Source organism: Nelumbo lutea, chromosome 2 (assembly GCF_056320005.1).
Source record: "Nelumbo lutea isolate HS-2025 chromosome 2, American lotus-T2T, whole genome shotgun sequence".
Taxonomy (NCBI): domain Eukaryota; kingdom Viridiplantae; phylum Streptophyta; class Magnoliopsida; order Proteales; family Nelumbonaceae; genus Nelumbo; species Nelumbo lutea.
The window spans coordinates 37,952,288-37,967,276 of record NC_142685.1 but is presented as its reverse complement, the minus strand read 5'-3'; the positions used below and the strand labels follow the sequence as shown (position 1 = coordinate 37,967,276).

Genomic DNA, 14,989 nt, shown 5'->3' with positions numbered 1-14,989 from the left:
AGAAATATAGACTTTACACCATTCTCTCTCTCTCTCTCTCTCTCTCTCTCTCTCTCTCTCTTTTTTTGGAATAGAGCTGCTGCTCCTCACTTTATTACTCTTTATTACTCAGATGGTAAAATCTGGTTGGGATCTTGTGTTCTGGTTTAATTTACTGTTTCATCGTAGGGACTCTGGACTATATTTTGTATCTTTAGTGTTTTATATTAGTATATTCATCTATCAAAAAGATATCATTATATACATATATGTCTAAAGCTTGCTTTCATGTTTCAATCTAATATTTTACCAACTTAATTAATTAATTGTCTCCATGGGATGGTATCAATCTTCTGAATATGGACACCTTGAAAATTACATCATCTGTGAAACAAATGTTGTAGATATATCTGACACCCAATAACATGAAGACATAGATGAGCTACCCTGAGACCTATTTTTAGTTAATTTTCAAGTAAAAATACCATTGACCTGTTCTTACGTGGTTGCAGTAGATGTAAACTTGTAGCCTCAAACCCATTTTCTGTTTTACAAAATAAAAAAGAAAAATGTCCAACAATGACAAGGAAATATATTAGCATGCCTCCTTGTGTTTGCCTAATTCTAAAGACCTATCTATGAACTATGAATTAATTGACCGAAACGATGCTTGATTAATTAGTTGTAACTCCAGTATACATTCTAGCTAGGTTGAATCCAGCTCATTCAGTACATTTCTCCACACCTGAGTGTTCCTTTGCTTTCTCAAATACCTTCCAGTCTCCTTAATGGTAAGCGGCAAGCCTCTGCATTTTTCAACAATCTGTCTAGCTATGCTTTCTATCTCAGGAGAATCCACAACTTCATCAGCAACTACTTCTCGAAACAGCTCCCATGACTCTTCATTGGCCAAGACACCCACCTCGATCTCTTCATCAGTTTCCATTTTGTTGCAGACATTTTGGGATTCAGTTGTTAATACAATCTTAGATCCATTTCCTCTGTTGTATGTGGGGATCCCAACAGCTTCTAAGTCGATTTTTTTACTCATATCATCCAAGATTAGCAGCCACTTCTTATTCTCTAACTTTCTTAGTATCTGCCTTCTCACAGTTCCACCATAAAACTCCTCACCATTATTGCAAGGATTCAGCTCCAAATTCAACCGTCCAGCGATTTGATTTTGTATCTGTCTCACATCCCCATCATTAGACACTGTTACCCAGATAACGATTTCAAACATATTTCTAATTTCTGGCAAATTATTCAACATCTTAACTACTGTAGTCTTACCCACCCCTTTCATTCCCCACACTCCAATCTTCCAAAATTTCTCATTTGTAAGGCATTCCAATATCTTTAGTACGGTACGCTCGGTTGAAGTCCCACTTCTCATTGGTGGTGCAGATATTGGCTGAACTGTCTGTGGAGGTGCATCAACAGTTACACCATCCTCGAACTTGGCTTCCTCCTTGAGCCTAGCAATCTCATTTCTCTGAGTTGCTATACGCCGGCCTAGCCGTACTCGTTGCGGAAAGCGGATCCATTTTCTGGGGAATCTTTTGTATTCTCCAATCTTGTCACACAATGTCTTCTGTTCAGTTTCAAAACGTTGCACATCATCAAGCCATTGTGAAGTTTCGGGAGCTGGCCTTCTTATCACCGTGTCTTCATTTATCTTGCTTTCAATACGTGCTTTCTTATTTAAGAGTTGCTTTTCTTCCCTCCCGAGTTCTTCAAAGTTTTCCTCAAGGTAGAAAGTTTCTTCAAATCGACGTTTCACAGGACCATGGAAGTGGTTCACCAGAAAATCCATGAATTTTTCTCTTTGTGATCGGTCAGAAGCCATGATGTTTTACCTGTGATTGATGTGAAAACAACGCAGAATGTAAAGATCTATCAATCAAACCCTTTCACACGAGTCTTGTATTCCAACTAGGTAGAGAATTTTGAGTTCTGACCTCTTTCAAAATTTAAAGGATCTATAATTAGCAATCACTTCAATGCAATATTCTGTTATTCTATGTGCATATTGTAGAGTTACTCCTTGAATGTTGAGTTGCATTTTACATTCTTTATGGTTATCACTTGGCATCCCTTAGAAACAGGAGGTGCAGCCATGCATGCAGGATCAAACTCGTGTAATCACAGGTTCTCTGTAGTATATATATATATTTTTTTTGGTAGAAAATCGGGGGTGGGGCAGAGCAGGGTGCATATGAAGGCCCACTGGAATACCATAAATATCCTGGAGTTCAAAGGGTAGGGAAGGAGTGAGACTCAGGTTTAGCTAAAATTAGCATTTTACATTGCTTCAGGCTCAGGCCTTCGGATCAGGTCCATTCAAATTTTGATAAAAGCCCAAACCAAGCCTGCCCAAGTTGCACTACACTATGACCCTATCGCAGGTTTGATCCCGTGCCTTCTGATTGGAAGGGCCGGGCCATGCAACCATCTCAAATATTAGTCTAGATTTCCTGTGCCCCCTAATTAAAGAGGGTTCCATGTGTATTATGGGTAGAGTGAAATCTGAATTTGTTCCTCACAGAGCGCTCCTAACAGCACTTTCAGCCATGCATTGGAAACATCTTTATCATTCATTGGAAGATGTTCCCATTGCATGGCTGCAATGTGCTGTGAAGTTGATGTGTGAAGCATTCAATAAGGAGCAAATCCAGTTTGTGTAATGTGGATAGAGAGTTGTGGGAAGGAAATCCCATATATGCATGATGATTGGGAAGAGTGCAAATGCAAATATGTATATGCATTTGCACTGTACATATTTGCATTTGCAGTCTTCCCAAACAAAGCCCACTCAATCTGCTATGCTCTCACCACAACCTTTGGAGATCAGCACAAATGCTATTCTATCCAGTATCCATTGGAAGGTTGTGAACAAACCATCAGATGAGTTCTTTCGCTGATTGTAGTGGAGGCTTGGTATCAAATCCCGTCTTCACTACCGTGAGGCGTTATGAGCATGGGGTTGGGCTAGTCCCTTTGTGTAACCCCATGAAAAAATGTTGTAGAGTGTAGGGCGCCGATGTAATCTCTCTCATGAGCATTACTAGTGAGAAGACCATAAGTTTCCCTCATAATTAAGGCCGTGTTTTGTTTGAAAGAAAAGGAAGAGAGAAAAAAAAAAAAAAAAAACAAAGAATTCAGGAAGAAAACATGTAATTAATAATGACCCGGTTCCAAACTGGGTTGGAGAAGGGCTCTATAAACAGTTGATAGGGTCAAAACATTCACATTATTTCTTTTAGAAGGTCAAGGGATGGGTCACCGTTCGATCCTGACCGGCTAACCCGCCGGTTCAATTATGTAAGAGAAAGAGAGAAAATAAAAAGATAAAATTAGAGTGATGTGTTAGTGACTATTGAAACTGAGCTGAGGAAATTATTGAAAAAAAAAGGCAAGAAAGGGACAATTAAATGCCTGGTAAGGAGTAAGGAGAAAACAGAAATAGAAAAAGAACTTGAATGTTTTGGCTCTTCGGATCTGCTTTGCAAGTGCAAGAGTAACCCAACAATAGATTTTAGCTCCGGACGAATTTTACACAGATAAGGAAAAATTAGAAAGAAATACAGACCCGTTTGAAGATATTCAAACAGAAACAAAAACAAAATGAAAAGAAAAAGAAAGAAAGAGGGAAACACTTACTACATCAATCTCCTGGCGAGAACGAAATAAGATCTGATTTTGTTATTGTGCTCGAGAGAGCCTCAAAATCTTTAATTTGCTTCAGAACAGAGTAATATAAGCAGAAGCAACTTTGCAGCAATGTGCTTCTTCTTGCAAAAGAAGGATGAGAAAAAGGGATAGATGGAGAGAGAATGGTCATTTCTTTGGAGAACAAGAGGAGATAAACAGAAATGAGAGGGAGATGTGGTGATGCTTCCTTGCAGAATCCTGGAAGGATGAAGATTCGCTTTTGCCTATTATTTAATTTTCCCCTCTTCCACTGGCTCTTCCTGCGAGAGAGCAAGTCAACAACCCACTTTTCAGGCTAGGCAGGGGTGGATTCGAACTGAATAATTGGCTATTCGACCTCGAGCTCGATTCGGCTCAAAATTTTAAATTCGAGTTTGGCTTGGCTCGAATTCAATTAAGTCAAGTTTTTTTTCTAAAAAATAAAAAATATACATACAAAAATATTTTTTATTTATTTTATATATAACAAAGTTAAGAATTATAAAGATTATTTATTATTATATATATAAAAATAAATATATATATATATATATAAATGTTTTTATTTTACATAACAAATTTATTTATTATTATTATATATATATATATATATGTATATATATATATATATAATAAAAAGTATTTATTTATTATACTAGGCTCACGAACCTCACGAGCCGAGTTTCACAAGATTCAAACTCAAATAACTTATGAATTGAGCTTTTCACGAATCAAACTCAAATAATTTATGAAAAACTTGGCTGGTGGCCACCCGTAGGCTCAGCCTTCATCTGTTCCATATAAATTCAGTTGCCAATCAGAATCGCCCAAGTGGTGTCTAAGATCCCTATCATTAATCCAACAATTTCAGCGTTCATGGCAGCAACTTAGCCCAATGTACAGAAATGCCAATTGCAAGGCAATTTCTTGTGGCACGTATAGGAGAAAAAAATAAGATATGAAAATATTATAAATATTTCTTTCTTTAATTAATCGTAAAAATATATCAATAATACTTCAGTAAATTATAAATAATAGGGTAAAAGAATTAAACAAACCCTGAATTTTAATTAACTTAAATGTACCTTGTGTTTTACAACTAGATTTAAATATACTTTGTGACTTTTCTTTCAAATTTTAAAAAGACGGCTCTTGTTTTAAGTGATTTAAACTTATCTATTCCAAACAAATTATTCAATCTTATCTTGAGTATGCATGCTATGCATGTTTCAATATTTTAAGTTCATTACACAAGGAAAGGAAAGTAGTACCTCGTGATTTCAATTTAATCATTTTCCTCAACTTCACATGCTTTTATCCTAGAAAAAATCAATAATATTTCAATAAATCATAGAAATATATCAATAGTATTAAATATAAAGTCTCAATGAAATATAAATATATTAAATTAATTTATTTAATAAATTTTATTAAAAGTATATTGTAATCAATTATAATTTTTATATATTTGTAACTACATATCTATATGATATATATACATGCAAAAGTCAAATGGGATTAGGATGGCCAAGGCCTCAATCATGACCAAATTCGTATCTTTCAACGAGTTTACATCAGCCCCCCACAAGGGGACGCCCACAATGTCCCACAACACATCTCAAATGTGTATTGGGAACATCTCACAATGATGTCTCATTATTTTTTTTATTATCAATGGGAGATGTTCTACTCCATATGCATGACTGAGATGTGCTATGGGACATTGTGGGGGGCCTCTTTGTGGGGTGCTGGTTTGAACTCTTTTTCAACCCCAACTTGAGGTGGGATCAATGGAGCCAAAAGATCGGAAAATTCCCATATGTCTCCCAGTGATACATTCACTACCATTGATGTCGTGCAATTTGGAAGTTCCCTCGTGTTTGATGACTCAGACTTCAACTTGGATATCTATTTGCCTGGGCCGAGTTGTGCAAGGCCGGGCTGATGTACGAATGGTCGACCTAATGTATGCTGCAAGGGGAAGAGAATGAGAGTGCCCGGGCAAGTTTTACCTGGGGAGGGCACTTCGATGCTTAAGTTAGAAAGTGTTTGGGAATTCTTTGAGAGATTGAGAGAGTTTTAAATTACTTAGTGCGCATACCTTTTCTCAAGAGGATGGTGCCCATATATAAGTGTGAGGGATTAGAGACTCCCAGTAATGGGTCCCATTTTCTTGTGGAGTTGTTTCTGCTTTGTTAGACGTGTTAATGTACCGGTTGTGGGATCTCTGTGGGGGTTATGATCTACTCGAGCAGTTCTGAGGCGTGTGATTGGTAAGCTGTTATAATGGTCGAGGTGTCGACGCTCTTGGTAGCGTACTACCAAAGATGGTTAGCGAGCTCTTCCTTGTAGGTGGTCCTGGATCCCCACAGCTCGATCGACCCTTAGGACAAGTCACCATAATCTTACGGGGTCTACTGGTTCGGTCTTGCTGAGGTGGAGGTTGGCCTGAACGAGGTGCACTAAGCTAACTTACTGAGCTGGTTTGTTGACTCAGCATCGAGGTATCATCTAGAGGCCACGTGTCACTGTACGATTGGAATGACCAAATTACCCCTCATTATAAACAAATCAAAAATTTCACTCCCATATTTTTGCACTAGTGCAAATGAAATTGCATTGCAAAAATGAAATGGTTTCCCTAAAAATGATATTTTATGATTTTTATGATGTCTTGTTACACTATGTAGGGAAAGGAAGGGAAACGTAAGGAAACCTATACAAGGTTTGTAAAGGTTTCCCTACACTTCCCTTCCTTTTCCTTTTTCCTTCAAACCATACATAGTATAAATGCTTTGGAAAATAAACATTTGCCAAAATGGAAAAAAAAAAAAAGAATAGCAATTGTATGCTTTTTTAATCTTGAAGGTTGGTCTCTTGGTTTATATCCATAGTATTCATATGGGGTGATAGCCTATAATTTTGTTTTTCAAAAAAATACACATATTGGCTAACAGAAAACTTAGGAAAAATTATTTATTGTCCTATTGAATACTTTTTTCCGAGAAAAACATTTTACCTCCATCTTACAAGAAACCATATATAATTCTGATGACATGAAGGGTGATGATACAAAATATAGGATATCATAAACAAAATAGAGAGTGATAATTTGGGGAACAAAACTGATATTAGGACATCACTCTTGATCTGCTGGTTACCTACTAGCTAGATCCATTGTTGGATTCCCAATTGGAACTGACCTTCTAATATATTATTTTTATTTACACATACTGTTAGGGGTACAAGTCAGGTTGGATTAGATGGACTTGAGGTCAACCTAACACAACCCAATGTTGGGCCTAAGTTAGATCTTTTCTCCCATCCCTTTAAAATCTCTCAAACTCTCGTCGTCTTTGACTAATGACCTAAACTGAACTTCCATTATAATATTTGACCATTTTTTATTAATATTTGCTTGTTTGATGAATTTAACTATGGTCTTCAAAACTGCACTGGATTGGATGGTTGGATCGGAAAAATTGGGAATTGGTTAGGTCAGGTGATCGGCTACGTTTTTCTCTAAGATCTGAATTTTGTCAAAAAACGTTGATTTGGTCAACAAATTGCTGACTTAGGCAGTTGAATCATTCGAACTGTTCAACAGTTTTGATCATTTTTTGACCTAGGAACTGGACCATCCGATCGATTTGAACAATTGAGCAGTTTGACCTAGGAACTGGACCCTGACCAGTTTATTGTCTAATTCGATTTTAAAAACCTTGAATTTAACCATACAATGATTAAAATCTATTATGAATTACAATAGATCTCCTATTGAAAATCTGAAATTAACATCAACTAGGAGCAAAACTAGGAATTGGATTCTTTAGGGGGGAGGGGACATTGAAGTCGGCAGTGGGGATGTTTTGGCCATGGGTCCCCCATACCATATCTTTTAGGATTTTCCCATTTGGACTGTATTTGTTTTTGTTTTTTGAGTTCATTTGACAAATCTCGTTTGAAACCGATCGAGTTGACATCCACTCCAGATTTTATAAAAGTCGAAACAACAGTCGTATACATGGTGATGAACTGATGATCGACTAGAATGGACGTTAAAAACTTAAAACCACCATATAAAGTTTCAGAAAAAACAAGGAGGCTTGTATTCTCCACAACCACTAATCTAGCTCTCACATGTAGCATCTGTAACATGTTTTATGGTGGATGGGTGTTTTCGAATTGTAGGCGGTCGTCAATAACTTGGAAGATGCACATGAACTGATTGATACTGCCATCTCAACAGCTTTGAAAGAAAGCAAACCAGTTTATCTCAGCGTTAGTTGTAATTTGGCAGGCATCCCTTATCCTACTGTTAACCAAACCGGTCGGTTTAGTATTTTGAAAAAATTGAAGGTATCGATTTGATTTTTATGTATAATTTTATATTATTTATGATATAATATTTTATATGTTTTTCCTATTAATTACATACTATTACAGTAATTAATAATTACTGATTATTACAATAATTTAATAAATATATAATTAGTGATTATAATTAATAATTACTGTTATTATAAATATTGTTAATAACTAGATATTTACTTTAATTTTATTTTAAATTAAAATTATAAATATTGTTATTAAAAAATACTGTTAGTAACCATATTCTAATAACTACTGATTATTAAGTACAGTAATTTAATAAATATATAATTAATAATTACTGTTATTATAAATATTTTAAATAAATAGATATTTACTTTAATTTTACTTGAAATTAAAATTATAAATACTATTATTAATAAATACTGCTAATAAATTTAGTAATTATTGTTATATTAAGAATAATTAAAAATATTATTAAAAGTATTATTATTGATGATTTAATAAAATATTATAATTACTGATAAATACTGTTAATTTAATTTAATTTTGGTAATTATTAATTTAATGAATATTGTTAATAAATCCTATTCATAAATTTAATAATTACTGTTATATTAAAAATAACTAGATAATATTATTAAAACTATTATTGTTAAATGATTATTTAATTAAATAGTATAATTACTTACTATTATTGATAAATGTTATTAATAACGTTCTGACAACCGACAATTTGACCATTCTATTCGAACAAATAGTCCATTTTGACAACAAAAATTACAAGAAAAAATTACGGAACCATTCCGGCCACCAGTTTTCGGGTCGACGGTTCGATCATCCGGTTCAAACGGATAGTCTGTTTTGACAACTAAAATTATAGGCAAAAAATTGAGTTTGTGAGGTCCATTAAGTAGTATCATACGTATTATGTCATTCGAGCGTGTGACTCATATGACCCAAAAATGGAACCGTTCTGGCCATTGGTTTTTGGATCGATGGTTCGACCATTAGATTCGAACGAACGGATCATTCTGACAACAAAAAATTATAAGCAAAAATTTATGAACCATTCTGGCCACCGATTTTTAGGTCGACAATTCGATCATCTAGTTTGAACGGGCGACCCATTTTGACAACAAAAATTGCGGAAAAAAAATTGAGTGTGTGAGGTCCATTGAGCAATATCATACATGTTATGTCACTCAAGCACATGACTCGTACGACCCAAAAATGGAACCATTCTGGCCATCGGTTTTCAGGTAGACGATTCGACCGTCTAGTTCGAATGGACAACCCATTATGACAACAAAAATTAAAAAGATAAAAAAATAGCCAAAAACCATTGAACAGGTCAACGGGTTGATGGTTTGACCACTTAGGTCAATGGGTTGTTGGTCTAATTCAACGGTTTTTGGCCAGGGACCGGAATTGGAGTAAAACGAAACTGGTTGCATAGACGGTTCCCAATTAAAAAAAAAAAAAAGGGATGACCCATTCTGACAACAATAATTACATGCAAAAAAATTGAGTGTGTGAAGTCCATTAAACAGTACCATATGTGTTATGTCATTTGAGCATGTGACTCATACAACTTGAAAAACGGAACCATTCCGGCCACTGGTTTTTGGGTCAATGGTTCGACTGATTAGTTTGAACGGATGGTCTGTTCTGACAATAAAAGTTAAAAAAAATAAAAAAACAATAAAAAACTATTGAACAGGTCAACGGTTTGATTGCCCGGGTCAATGGGTTGTTGACCGATACAATGATTTTTTGGCTAGGGACCGAGATTAGGATAAAATAGAACCGATTGCCTGTATGATGCCCGAGTCAATGGGTCAACAGGTCAATGATTCGACTGCTCAGCCAATGGATCATTAATCGATTCAACGATTTTTTTGCCAAGAAGCAAGTCAACCAGTCGACAATTCCATTCTAGCCCCTACACTAGTATTTTATAAAAATCAACAAAACCAAAAATCCAACAAACCAAACCAACGTTTAACTAAACTCATCAACCGATTAACCGATCAGCTTCGGTTGGGTGTTAATTACCGGTTTTCCAAAAACCGTACTACCAGTTCGGTTTAAAATTTAGGTAACCGAAACGTATCAGTAATGGTAGAATCAGTTTCATCCGATTATCAATCCAATGATCCAATCCAAACATTTTGGGGGGAGTGGGCTAACCCGGAAAATTCTAATCCGCTCCATTTACCTATAAGCCGGATTTGAGGATTTCCTCTCTCCCAATTGGTCGGCACACGGCTGTATACGAAGATGTTCTCAATGTGCGGCTGCAAAGACTGTGAGGAGGACTTAAGGACCAATCCTGTGAAGGAGGAATCCGATCTCACCATTCACCAACAGCAACAGGCAACAGCCTGGTGGATTCAATGGTCAATGAGTTCAAATTGAGGAGGTCCTCCGTCCTGCAGAAGATGTGTTCCGACTTCCGAGGCTGTTCGGGAAAAACCCAGCGTTACACTTGAGTACTTGACATAGCCATTCATCTACCTCGATCCGAATTTGGTATATATTCTCTCGCTTAATGCTTTTAAAGCCCTTGCTTCTTAGAAATTGGAAATATCGGCGATGGAAGAACTTCAAATTCTATTCTACTCTTCAATTAAATCCACAACGATCCCTCCCGCTTGTGGTTTCTTTAAATATGTCAATAACCGAGTTTGGCCAAAAAGGCCAATTGGAGATTGCCCAAAAAATTTTCGACAAGATGCCTGTGCGAACAACCGTGTCCTTTAATGCAATGATTTCTGGGTATTCGCAGTGGGGAAGATTCGAAGAGGCTCTTGAAATAGTTAGAAAGATGCATGGGAGTAGAATGAAGCTCAATGAAACTACCTTTTCTTCTGTTCTTAGTGTTTGTGCTCGTTTGCGTTCGCTATATGATGGGAAACAGATTCATGGTCTGGTATTGAAATCTGGATCTGAGGATTTCGAGCTTGTAGGGACTTCCTTACTAAATTTTTACGCAAATTGTTTTCAAATCAAAGATGCCCGTCGGGTGTTCGATCTGTTGCATCAGAAGAATTCATTGTTATGGAGTTTGATGCTTGTGGGTTACGTCAAGTGTAACCTGATGGAGGAGGCGTTTTACATATTCACAGAAATGCCTACACGAGATGTCATTGTCTGGACCACATTGATTTCGGGTTGTTCGAGGAGCGAGTATGAATGCGACAAGGCTTTAGAGCTTTTTTACTTGATGAGAATGAGTGGGGAAGCAAGACCTAATGAATTTACTCTAGATAGTATTTTAAGAGCTTGTAGTAGATTGAGGGCCTTGCATCATGGTAAGGTTGTACATGGTCTTTTGGTTGGTTATGGGTTTGAACTTGATCAATCAGTAAGTGGGGCACTTATTGAACTTTACTGCAATTGTGATGCGATTGAAGATGCAAAGAGAGTTTATGAAAGACTGGCTGGCCCTTCTTTGAATGCTTCACATTCGCTAATTGAAGGGCTTTTATTGATGCGGAGGGTAGAAGATGCTGAGATGATTTTTACTCCAATGGTTGAAAAAACTCCAGTCTCATATAATTTGATGATTAAAGGGTATGCAATGAGTGATCGAGTTGAGGATTCAGAAAGGTTGTTTGACGAAATGCCTCACAGAACTATAGTGTCTTCAAATACTATGATCTCGGTGTATTCTAGAAATGGTGAAATCGGTAAAGCTTTGGAGATTTTTAATGAGACAAAAGGGGAAAGAAACACTGTGACATGGAATTCAATGATCTCAGGATATATTCATAATGATCAACCTGAGGAGGCATTGAAATTATATGTAACCATGCATAGATTATTGATAGAGCGCAACAGGTCAACATTCTCTGTTCTATTTCATGCTTGTTCGTGTCTTGGGTCTCTTCTGCAGGGAAAGTTGCTACATGCCCATTTGATCAAAACGCCATTTGTGTCAAATGTGTATGTAGGAACATCCTTAGTGGATATGTATGCAAAATGTGGGAATATCAGTGATTCTCAAGCTTCATTTCATAACATTTCTTCACCCAATGTTGCTGCCTGGACAGCTTTAATTAATGGGTGTGCACATCATGGACTTGGAACTGAGGCAGTTTTGCTATTTAAGCAGATGTTAGACCAAGGCATATATCCAAATGCAATTACTTTTGTTGGGCTTCTATCTGCTTGTGGCCGAGCAGGCTTGGTTGCTCAAGGGATGAAAATTTTTCACTCAATGAAGAGCTGTTATGGTGTTTCTCCAACTTTGGAACACTATGCTTGTGTGGTAGATCTTCTTGGTAGATCGGGCTATCTTAGAGAAGCAGAAGATTTTATCAAAGCAATGCCAATTGAAGCAGATGAGGTTGTCTGGGGAGCTTTGCTTAGTGCATGCTGGTTCTGGGTGGACATGGAAGTGGGTGAGGGTGTGGCTGAGAAGATGTTTCATTTGGGTTCTAAACGATTTTCTGCTTATGTAATTATGTCTAATATATATGCACGAGTGGGAAGGTGGAAGGAGGTAATGGAATTGAGGAAGAGATTGAGGAGCATGGAAGTAAAGAAAGACCCTGGTTGTAGTTGGATTGAAGTGTACAACACTGTTAATGTGTTCTTTGTAGAAGATAGAACACATCCCCACTGTAATATGATTTATTCAACATTAGAGCATCTAACAGCAAATGTGAAGTCTAATTTTGAATTTGATCAGGTTGTATATTAAAAGATAAACTAACCATAATGAGAGTGAAATACAAATAATGAGAGCCATGCATTGCATTGTTCTTCTATACTTGAAGTAGTATTTGCATTGATGCCTGCCTTTTTGATTTTTCATCCCTTTCAGTGGACCAGAACTAAGGACAACATCACTGCAATGACCAATTATTCACAAATATTTTTTCAATGCTTGTTTTGAATATGTGATAAATTTTTTAGCATACAATTCCTATTGACTGTTGCTCCTAAGTTTTCTCTGAGATTGAGATTGTCAAATCAACAATATTTCCTCATCTTAGAAGCTAATTCTATAAAACTGAAAGTGAAAACCTAATGTCATCTTGCTTATGCAGATAGATTATTTATATTTACTTGAAGTTGAACTTTTGGCTAAAAATGCCTCCTTAGCCTCAAATTCTTGGTTATCTTACCAAAAGTGTTTCAATTATCTAACCCATCACCTATTCAACAGTTTGAATGAATCAATGATTCAACTATCTGAGTCACCAATTCATTGACCAAGTCGCCATTTTTTTTCCTAAATTGATGGGTTAATATTAAACTGAACTGTTTGTCCTACCAAGTGATGGGTTAAATATGACCAAGTCTACTGTTTTCCTAAATTATCTGAGTCACTAATTCAATATAATTTTTTCCTAAATTATGGGGTCTACTTTCAGATTGGTTTGAATTCACAAACAGGAATATGACCAAGTCTCAGAGTTTCTTAATTATATCGGTGCTGTATACAGTAGCAAGAAAGTTGCATTCTCTGCAAAAAATATCATTCAATGCTGATATGTTGCACCATCCTCATTATATCTAGTCCTATGAAGAAGGCTACATATAAAAAACAAAATCATATTGAGAAGCTGCTCATTATGCCAACTCCCAAGCGCAAGGTGTGTTCTACATGCTTTCTCTTGAGAGAGTTGGTCCAGAGGGGTGGTTTAAGTATTTATCAGAAATCAGAGGGGTGGTTTAAATATTTAATCAAATTTTAAATAATTTGTGTGGACATTTCCACATTTCTAAATTTTCCCCTTTTTATTTTGGTCCTTTTCTTTTCAGGTTTGGCAGAAAACTACAGAAGCTGAGTTCCCTGCCTCTTGCTTCCAATTCAAGCATTTTCTATTGCTTTTATTTTTTTTTTTCAATTCTTGGGTCTTTTAATTATCAATTTTCACAAGCTCCAAAGAACTAGCCAATAAGCAGGCCCTGTTCTCTATCAAGGCATGTAATATGATCTCCATCTTCACTTATGATCTCTCTCTATTTCTCTCTTCATTGCTATTGTTTTTGGTTTGCAGGATGGGAAGGGTTCTGCTCCATGGATCCAATCTGAATTCCATTGAGGTATTGCAGCCATTAGGATCTGCTGCTGTTCATTGAATTCTCTCTCAAGGAAGGGATTGGGAATACTGTTTACCCTTCAATGTTCAGTAATAGGGAAGCTTGAATCCTTGTTCTAGGCCTTGACAATGCTGGGAAAATGACAATTCTCTGTATCTCTTCTGTTTGCTTCTCTCCTCTAATTTCTCTTTTCCATTTCCCCTGGTTTTGGGTTTTGCTTGGTTTAAACTTTATTAGTTCTTAACTCAATCTTTGTTTAGATCAGCTTCAGATGAGGGAAGTAGTCTCCACAATTCCCAGTAGGGTTTTTCTTTTCAATTTTTTTTTTTCAAAGTTTCTGTTTCTTTACCAATTCCTTGTATTCTTTCTATTGCTGATTTGTGTGTACTCTTTTGTTAGGGTGTGGCAATTGGATTTAATTTGAAACTGTGCAGTACAACATAATGTTTCCAGCATGGGATCTGGGTACGGTTATTATGTCTTGGTTTTGACCTTCTCTTTCTTAAAGGTTTGTAATTATATTATTTATTACTGAAATTGCAACCTGTTATGATCAATTTTCTGTTGAGAAGCAAAATAAGAACAGTGATGTCTTGATATCCACATGTAGCAATTATCCAGGAAGTAGGTTTTGGGCTGTGGCTGATGGATATGACACTAAACAGAACGGAATGACAAAACAAGAGTTGTGTAGATATAACTTATAAAAAATGTTTTAAAATGTGGAGGTGTGACACAAAGCATTCCACTACCTAAAGGCGTGAGGCATAGTTAAGAATATAAGAGACGGAAGACTCCCGAACACAAGGAGCCTCCTTGAGAGGAGGGGATGAGGAGGTGGAAGAAGAGGAAGGAGGATCTCGTTTTTCTTTATTTTTAATAAAAATCTTTTATATTAAAAATGAGGATGCATAGCACTAGTTGA

The 14,989-nt window shown here is 36.3% G+C and overlaps 2 protein-coding genes across 2 annotated transcripts; one reads left to right on the top strand and one right to left on the bottom strand.

Moving 5' to 3' along the window:
* Positions 1-422: 422 nt before the first annotated feature.
* Positions 423-4,033, bottom strand: LOC148869944 (disease resistance protein At4g27190-like). The gene is made up of 2 exons (XM_088968670.1): positions 3,643-4,033; positions 423-1,838 (listed from the first exon to the last, which is right to left on the bottom strand). The coding sequence occupies exon 2, from the start codon at positions 1,826-1,828 to the stop codon at positions 686-688; it is 1,143 nt and encodes a 380-aa protein (XP_088824796.1). The 5' UTR covers positions 1,829-1,838; positions 3,643-4,033; the 3' UTR covers positions 423-685.
* Positions 4,034-10,194: 6,161 nt separating this feature from the next.
* LOC148869943 (pentatricopeptide repeat-containing protein At2g13600-like) lies at positions 10,195-12,784 on the top strand. Its single transcript, XM_088968164.1, has one exon. The coding sequence runs from the start codon at positions 10,559-10,561 to the stop codon at positions 12,713-12,715; it is 2,157 nt and encodes a 718-aa protein (XP_088824290.1). The 5' UTR covers positions 10,195-10,558; the 3' UTR covers positions 12,716-12,784.
* The last annotated feature ends 2,205 nt before the right edge of the window (positions 12,785-14,989 follow it).

Coding starts and splice junctions, on each gene's coding strand:
- LOC148869944 (XM_088968670.1), bottom strand. CDS start 1,828: ATGGCTTCTGACCGATCACAAAGAGAAAAATTCATGGATTTTCTGGTG.
- LOC148869943 (XM_088968164.1), top strand. CDS start 10,559: ATGCTTTTAAAGCCCTTGCTTCTTAGAAATTGGAAATATCGGCGATGG.